We start from the raw sequence: 9032 nt of genomic DNA on the forward strand, positions 1-9032 counted from the left end.
ATAGCATAGATGAATCTTGAAAAGGTTCTAAGTGAAAAAAGCCAGACAAAGGGCCCCATATGGGATGATTCCAGTTTATAAAAAATATTCCGAATAGACAAATTTACAGACACAGAAAAATAGGTTAGTGGTTGCTAGGGAGTGAGGGTTGGGATGAAAGAGGTTCCATTTGGGAGGATGAAATGTTCTGCAGCTAAACAGTGGTCATGGTCACACAGCACTGCAAATGGGCTGGGTGTCACAGGAGTTTATACTTTAAAATTGCTAAAATGATAATTTTAAGACAAACAAACACCAAATTAAAATACACTTTCTCACCTATCCAATATGGCAAAATCAGAGTTTGATAACATATCGGGTTTTCAAGGTGAGAGGGAAGTGGATGTTTTCATAAATGTCAGGTGTGAGTACAAGTTGCCTCTATCTCTATGGAAGATAAATAAGAATTGTTAAAATTATATTTGTATGTGTATCCTCTCGTCCTTTTCTAGGACTTTATCTTCAAATATACTTAAGGAAGACCCTCAACAAGCTGGAATGACACCGCAGCTGTAACTACAGGCTCGGGCCTATCAGAGACAGTAACGATGGTGCGTGATAGGGCGAGTCCGATCTGTTGTTCCCGAGATCACGGTGAATCACAGGTGACTCGATGGCACCTAGCAACACATCTACACATGTGCGAAATGACAGCACTGTCTACACAGCCAAAGGTTGCAAACAGTCTAAATGTCAACTTTCTCTTTCCCTCTCCCATCACCATTCAGTTGGAACTGATTCATAGCTAAACCTCCAGCAGGTTTTTAGAGGCTGTAAATTGCACAGGAGGAAACCAACCATCTTTCTTCCACCTAACCACTAGTGGATTTGAACCATGAGAGACATGGCCATTGGATTAGCAGTGCAATTCCCTAAGAACTACCAGAGATCCCTAAATGTCAATTAAGAACCTTTAAATAAAATAGAGACAAGATTAGTGCCATGTAAATGTTCATTAGTGTTGTTAAGTGCTGTCAAGTTGACCTGCCATCCTCCCTTCCTCTCTCTCCTAGAGTTCATTGCTGCAGCCATTAAGTAATGGAATAGTATGCAAACATTAAAGAGAATGAGGAAGCTCTTTGTGTGCTTATCTGGCAAAATAACCAAGTCAAATTAAGCAAAGGAGAAAGGAGGGGGGAAGGACAAGAGACAGTATAGCAAAGGTCAGCAAACTTTTTCAGTAAAGGACCTAAGAGAAAAAATGTGTCATGCTTGGCAAACCAGAAGGTCTCTGTTGCTGCTACTGAGCTCAGTCACTGTAGCTCAAAAACAGTCACATTGAGTCACATGAGTAGGCAGGACTGCACTCAACAAAAATTATGTTAGCAAAAGCAAGCAGCAGCTCACAAGCTATCGTTTTCCCAATCTTGTGGGAAACATGTACTAGATGTTGTGGGTGAGTGGGAAGGCAGGCTGGTAGTGCTTGTCACAGAAGCATAGAATCTCTCCAGAAGAAATCATTTATACCCCAACAAGATAAAGGTAAACAACCAAATTGTAAAATGGACACAGGATATGAACAGATACTTCACAAAAGACATTCAAATGGCACACAAACACATGAAGAAATGTTCAAAATCCCTAGCTCTAAGAGAGATGCAAGTCAAAACAACCGTGAAATATCATCTCACCCCATAAGATTAGTAAAATTTAACAGAACAGTAAACAACAAATGTTGGTGAGGTTGTGGAGAAACTGAAACCTTTATTCACTGCTGGTGGGAGTGTAAAATGGTGCAAACACTATGGAAGACAGTATGGCGCTTTCTCACAAAGTTGGAAATAGAAATACCATTTGACCCAGAAATTCCTCTACTGGGAATGTACCCCAAAGAGACCATAACTGCCACCCAAGCAGATATATGCACACCCATGTTTATCGTGGCTTTGTTCACAATAGCAAAGAGTTGGAAACAACTCAAGTGCCCATCAGCAGATGAATGGACAGAGAAGCTGTGGTATATCCACGCAATGGAATACTATGCTACATTGAAAAACAAGGAACTCATGAAATATTATACAAAATGGGTGAGCCTGGAGGACATTATATCTCAGTCACAAAAGGACAAATAGTGCATAATGCCACTGTTGTAAGCAGGACTGATATCAGTGTTGGGGAGAATCTAGGAAGAGAGGGGATATATAATATACACTGCTTTGAAACAGATGAAGGAGAGAAATAGTTAAAAGGAATATATGATTAGGTATTATTTTCATGACAAGAGTCCAGAATGAGAGCTTCATGGCGTAGTAGACTGGAGAGGGGGGAATTGTATAATAACGAAAGTTGTTGGGTTGTTTTACTCTTCAAAGAGAAAAACCAACTAGGGGGAGTGGTGGGCAGGGAGGAAAATGTGCAACAGTGAATGAACAGAAATGCAAAGTCTCTATAAACTTTCATTAAAATTCAATTTTAAAAAAAGAAATCAGGAGCTCTGATGGCCTAGTGGCAAAAAGCTGCACTGTAATCCTGGAGGTGCCTGGTTCCAATCCCTCAGATGCTCTGCTGGAGAAGGAAGGGGCAATCTCCTCCTGTACTGGTCAAATCTGATTTTATGGTCGTGGTGGGTGGTGGTGGTGTTATGTGCCGTCAACTCCTTTGCAACTCATAGCGACCCTATGTACAACAGCCCTAAACCCTGCTCTGTGCTGTACCAATCACACTGCCTCTGACACTCCCATCCCGATTACCCCAGTCACTGAATCAATCCACCTCATAGAGGGTCTTCCCCTCCTACACTGTCCCTCCACCCTACCAAGCATGATGTCCCTCTCCAAGGACCTGTCTCTCCTTACAACATGTCCAAAGTATGTCAGACAAAGCCCCAGAATCCTTGCCTCCAAGGAGTAGCCTGGTTTAACCCTCTTCCAGGATGAATCTGTTTGTTTTCTTGGCAGTCCAAGATACATTCAATACTCTTCTCCAGCACCACAGCTCAAAGGCATCAATTCTTCTATCCTCCCTAGTCATTGTCCAACTCTCTGATGCATAACAAGTGATTGCAAAGACCATGGCCTGTATCAGGCGCACCTTAGTCTCCACAGAGACTTGATCTGATAATATACAATCATAAAATAAAAATTTATTTTTTAAAAAATCATTTACTGGGACTTCCTCTTAGGAATGGAACCAAAGAAAAAGAAAGTAGGAGAAACCCTTTACTGTCACATTCTTTTATATATGGAGCCCTGGTGGCCTAGTCTTCAAGGAGCCGAACTAACCCAAATGACCTCTCCGGCAGTTCAAATCCTCCTGCAGCTCTGTGGGAGAAAGATGGACAATCTCTTCTCATGTGATTTACAACTTCCTAAAGCCTATTATAGAGTTAGTTGCAAGTCAGTTCTGACTCGACGATAATGGATGGATGGATGATAGATAGATAGATAGATAGATAGATAGATAGATAGATAGATAGATAGATAGTTAGTAAGAGAGGAAGACCCTCGATGAGATGGGTTCACTCAGGGACTGGGGTAATGGGGGGCTGTGAGTCAGAAACTATAAGGTTGGCTCAAGATAGAGCAGGGTTCAGAGAATAGGGTTGCTATGAGTCACAAGTGACTCAAGGGCACCTAACAACAATAACAATATGTTTGTCATTTTGAACTCTGTAACTTTACTACCTATTCAAAAGCATAAATAAAGAACACTGTCATTTTTGGTCAGTTATGTAAGTCCGAGAGAAAAAAAAGCGTGAAACAGAATTCCACCTAAGAATCTTACCGGGATCCCTCAAACTGGACCACGCTCTGTCCGAAGCCTCTTGCATTCTCTTGGAAAATAATCGCGTTTTCTGTGTCCAGGTTGAATCCATGACATATGGCAAAGGCTGAAGGGAGAATATGAGTTAGAGGAAAAGAACTTTGGATGTTGTCAGCAGGCGCGAATCCTTGAAAAAGGACATCATGTTCGGCAAGGTAAAAAAGGTCAGCAAAGGACAGAAGACCCTCAATGAGATGGATCAACACAATGAATGCAGCAATGAGCTTGAACGTGGAGGAGATCCTAAGAACTGCACAGGATAGGGCAAGGTGTCAACCTATTGTTTGTAGGGCCGCTATGAGGAATAGCCCAGTGGACAGATTACAGCAGCAACTTCCTGCACTATATCTTCATACAGGGATTCACCCTAACTCAACATCTGTCCATCACCCACGTCCAGCTCTGATAAGCTGGGACAGGGATCAGTCCCTTTTCCTATAGAGGTCAGATTTTTTTTTATTAATTTTGAAGAAAGTTTACAGCGACTTTGGGTTTCCATTTATTACTGTTGCACTTTTCTCCCTGCCCACCGTCTCTTCCCTATTCCAATTTGTTCTTCTCTTTGAAAAGTAAAAGAAAAATTCTTTCATTGTTATACAATCCCTCTCCCCAAGTCCACTCTCCTATGCAGCCTTCTTTCTGGACTCCTGTCATAACAATAATACCTAATCACATATCCCTTGTAAGTAGTTCTCTCCCTCATCTGTTTCAATGCAGTGTACATTATTTATCCTTTCTTTCTCAGTCTCCCCCCAACCCCGATGTCAGTCCTATTTTACACCAGTGTCCCTATGCAGTATTTGTCCTTTTGTGACTGAGAAATTTTAATCAGCATAATGTCTTCCAGGCTCACTCATTTTTAATAATATTTCATGAGTTCCTTGTTTTTCAATGCAGCGTAGTTCCTTTGTGTGAATATCATTTGTTGAGGGGCACTTAGGTTGTTTCCAACTCTTTGCTATTGTGAACAAAGCCACAATAAATATGGGTGTGCAGACATCCGCTTGGGCAACGGTTATGGTTTCTTTAGGGTATATTCCCAGTAGAGGAATTGCTGGGTCAAATACTATCTCTATTTCCAAATTTTTGAGAAAGCACCACACTGCCTTCCATAGTGGTTGTACCATTTTACACTGCGACCAACAGTGAATAAGGGTTCCAGTTTCTCCATAACCTCGCCAGCATTTGTTGTTTGCTGTTCTGTTAAATTTTGCTAATCTTACTGGGGTGAGATGATATCTCATAGTTGTTTTGATTTGTATCTCTCTTAGAGCTAGGGATTTTGAACATTTCTTCATGTGTTTATGTGCCATTTGAATATCTTGTTTGGTGAAGTGGAAGTCAGATATTTTTATAAGAGGTGAATATTTTTGGCTTTGAGGACCAAGATGCAAAATAGAATGGATTACATATAACAGGACAGGAACTCTGGTGGCTTAGTGGTAAGGAGTTGTGCTGTCAACCCAAAAGTATACAGTTCAAATCCATCAAGTACTCTGAGCGAGAAAGATGATCAATCCCCTCCTGTGCAATTTACAGCTTTGGAAACTTGCTGGAGGGTCAGCTACGAGTTCACTCAACACCAATGACTTTGTCTTTATAAAACAAGAGAAAATACATTTCCACAAACTTTTATTGAAGAAATTCTAAATATAACAAAAATGATTGCCCAATTATCTTTTTTTAAGTGAGTTTATTAATGATAGTCTTTTGGAGCATAGCAATTGAGATTCAAAGTTAGTGTTCCTATCATCGTATAGATTACAAATGTTAAACTATGAAAACCATTCTTAGCTGTACAAAAGCATGTGTGGGTCACATTTGGCCCACCGGCTGTGGTTTTCTAACTTCTGAGTGAGTTCTACTCAGACCACCATCCAGGGTCATTCATATTTGCCTCATCTCTGTGCTCTGCACAGTCCCTGAGCTCACAGAGTCCTTTCCTCCAATGCCCTTCCTGCCGATTTGCCCAATACTTAAGTTCCTACGTTTCTCCATTATGTAAATTCCTCCCTACAAAACTCTCGAGCATGTTCTTCCCTTCCCTTAGTCCGTTCTCCACAAAACACAGGCACAAAGAAACAAGCTTAAATCATTTCAATCAGTCAGTCATTCAGCAAACATTCACATCACATGCTTAGGAAATAGAATTGGAGGCCAAGTGAAGATGGTGAAGCAGAGGCAAACAGGAAACACAACACCCTAGGAGAAGAGCCCAATACCAGCCATATACCCTTGGGCCAGGGAGCTCTGGTGGCCTGGGGGTAAGGAGTTGCACTGCTAATCCAAAAGCATGCAGTTCAAATCCACCAGCTGCTCTGTGGGGAAAAGATGGACAATCTCCTTGCATGGGTTTTGCTGTTTCTGAAAACCCACTGAAGGGTCAGTTAGAAGCTGATTCCAACTGGATGATACCCAACAACCACCACTCACGGTCACTTCTTCTCTCTGGGCTTCAGGTTCCTCACAGTAAAGCAAGGAAACCAATCAAACTTCCTTGTCTAGTCAAGCTTCTCTGGCCAGCTCATCTTGGTCTCTCTAGCTCTACTCTCTGCTCCTTGGACCCTTTCTCTTTCCCCATACCCTCTTTCTCTCTCCCCATTCTAATTCTTAGCTATTCTGCACCCTGGCTCCACCCACAGATCTGGAAGTGTACTCTCCCCAACCTGAGGACCTCCCTCCCAGGCCCCTGGTGTACCTGTCAACAGAAGGATGTGGCTAGTCATGGCTGACAGGAGCAGGAGCTGGAGGGCTCCAGGGACCTCTGAGCTCACTTGGGGAACCACCAGAGCCAGAAGGGTAGAAGAGAGAAGTGGGAGGCAGAAGTCTGATGAGAGAGTTGGAGGAAAAGGGCGGAGACTTAATGAACACACAGCTTCGCTTGACCTTCCTCCTTAGACCGCACACAGCCTGGTCTCCCTCCCCGCTCAGCTTCTTAGCACAACCATTAAAGAAACTTAAAAATGTCTATACCTGTTTCTAGGGTTGGCTAAAGCATCCTGAAAGGCAAGCTGAACAGATTTAGGGCTCATCTCCTGGAGCGTGTCTTTGGGTCTCCCCTTAAAACCAAGTGCAAAACTTTCTCCTTCCAGCCCAGGAAAACAAGAGCTGTCCACTTTTGTAGCCAGGTACTCTTGGAATCATATTTTGCTTTTAAAAAGAGGAATGTGCAAATGCTTTGTTCTAGAAATTTCACTTAAATGAAATTGTCCTAAGGAATATCTAAGACTAAAAGTTAATGATGTATGCACACTTGCTCATTGCAGCATTGTTTTTAGTGGTAAAAAATTGACACCTAGTAGGAGAGAGTTTCATTCTTTTTTTATATAGGGCTGCTAGGGGGCTCTAGTGGCTTAATGGTAAGGAGGGGCACTGCCAATCCAAAGGCATGTGGTTCGAATCCACCAGCTGCTTCGTGAAAGAAAGATGGGCAGTCTCCTTCCATTCAATTTACTGCCTCTGAAAGCCCGCTGAAATGTCAGCCATGAGTCAGTTCCAACTCCATGGTACACAATAATAACGAGTCAGAGTCAATTCAAGTGCACCTTTACCAACAAAATACCCAGCACCAAAGGGATGGATGGATGGATGGATGACGCTTCGTACATGTGACAGGCCTCTACGTTCCCCGGTGTGTAGTACTCTGAATGTTTTAAATTATCTGTTTAAAAACATCCACACACACAGGAAACCCTCCCACCTCTACTGGCCTAATGAGTAAGGTGTTGCTCTGCCAATTCTAAAGCGGTTGGTTTGAAACCACCAGCTACTCTGTGGGAGGAAAATGAGCACAATCTCCTCACTAGTAGTTCACAGCCCCTGAAAACCCACTGGAGGCTGTGGCTCTGACTCTACTGGCACCCGACAAAAACAACATACAGTCATGTGTTGCAACCCAGTAACTAAGCCACAACAAAACTTAGAGACTTAAAACAGCTGTTGATGTTATTACCCCCCTTGATTCTGTGGGTTGGCTGGCCTCAGCTGGGTTGCTCCATGTGGTCACAGTCAGCTGGAGGCTGGAAGTGGTGTCCCCTGAGGCCAAATTGGGCTGGATGAGCTCTTTGACATGGTCAGCAATTAGTTTCCTGTAGATGAGGAGCTCCATCCAACCTGTGACTTTCTATATGGCTCGGTGCTTTCTCATGAGAGGAGCAATGAAAGCTAACACTCCCTTTAAGATCTTCATCCAGAAATGGGCATGGAATCACTTCTACCATACCCTGTAGGTTAAGCAGTCACAGAAGTTCATCTATGTTCATGGGCAGAGTGTTGACTACGGATGGATTGACACAGTGCCTTCAGTCATGAACTTGAGCATGGCTGAGATTGTGATGATGGCGCAGGAGAGGACAAGGTTCTGATCTGTTTGTTCACAGAGCCGCTGAGTCGTAGTTGACTCCACGACATCTAACAACTAATCAAGGGGAATGGGCACAGATGTCCACTTCTTAAGAGGAGTTATGTCAAGGAATTTGTGGCCATTTTTACTCTGTTATAGGATGAGGCTCATTTTCTTTCTGTTTTGTATTTAAAACTTTTGTACAAAAAAATTTAATTTTATCATCAGGGGAAGAAATAATTTACAATCACAAGGAGGCAGGCTATATTTGTTTAGAAATGAAAGAGCTGGAGAAAGAAGAAAGGACTATGAGACCACGATGAGAAAATACAAACCTATGTGGGTGACTGAGCCGCTTCAGAGATAAGCTATGGTTGGATGGGAACAGTTTTCACACTCTATTACAGCCTAGAAGGCACGACAACTCCTAGGCCCAAAGAGTAGCTGAAAGGTTGTTAAGATCCAGGCAAAAATCTCAGAATGTCTCTCCAAATCTCAAAACCTTTCTCAGTGACACACAAATGGATGTGTACCTAAGAAGGAGACAGTAGGTGGGTACCTGATCCCAGGCCAGCCCATCTGTAGGCTTCCATCATTCTCTCCCACTTGTCTCCTGCTCTCAATCCTGATACAACCTTAGCTTGGCTTCCCCCATACGTGAACAATGGAGAAACAAATGGAGATAAAACAAAAATACTTTATTTGGGAGCTGACCCAAGAAATGTCAGGGGAAAAGAGTGACAAAGAGAAGGAGTCCATTGAAAATATGTTGTCAAACAACAAATGCTGGTAAGATTGTGGAGAAACTGGGACCATTATTCACTGTTGGTGGCAGTGTAAAATGGTGCAAACACTATGGAAAGCAGTATGGCGCTTTCTCAAAAAGTTG

The 9032-nt window shown here is 42.6% G+C and overlaps 1 protein-coding gene across 1 annotated transcript in view; it reads right to left on the reverse strand.

The window, feature by feature from the left end:
* Positions 1 to 6527, reverse strand: part of ITGAM (integrin, alpha M (complement component 3 receptor 3 subunit)) — a 41662-nt gene extending 35135 nt beyond the window's left edge. The window contains exons 1-2 of the mRNA XM_006896488.1: positions 6500 to 6527; positions 3763 to 3868 (exon numbers count right to left, since the gene is read on the reverse strand). Coding sequence (XP_006896550.1) covers positions 3763 to 3868; positions 6500 to 6527 — 134 coding nt within the window. The remainder of the gene's footprint in view (positions 1 to 3762; positions 3869 to 6499) is intronic.
* Between the last annotated feature and the right edge of the window lie 2505 nt (positions 6528 to 9032).

Source organism: Elephantulus edwardii, unplaced genomic scaffold (assembly GCF_000299155.1).
Source record: "Elephantulus edwardii isolate Elephantulus edwardi_28Jun2011 unplaced genomic scaffold, EleEdw1.0 scaffold00186, whole genome shotgun sequence".
In the NCBI taxonomy this organism is placed as follows: Eukaryota; Metazoa; Chordata; class Mammalia; order Macroscelidea; family Macroscelididae; genus Elephantulus; species Elephantulus edwardii.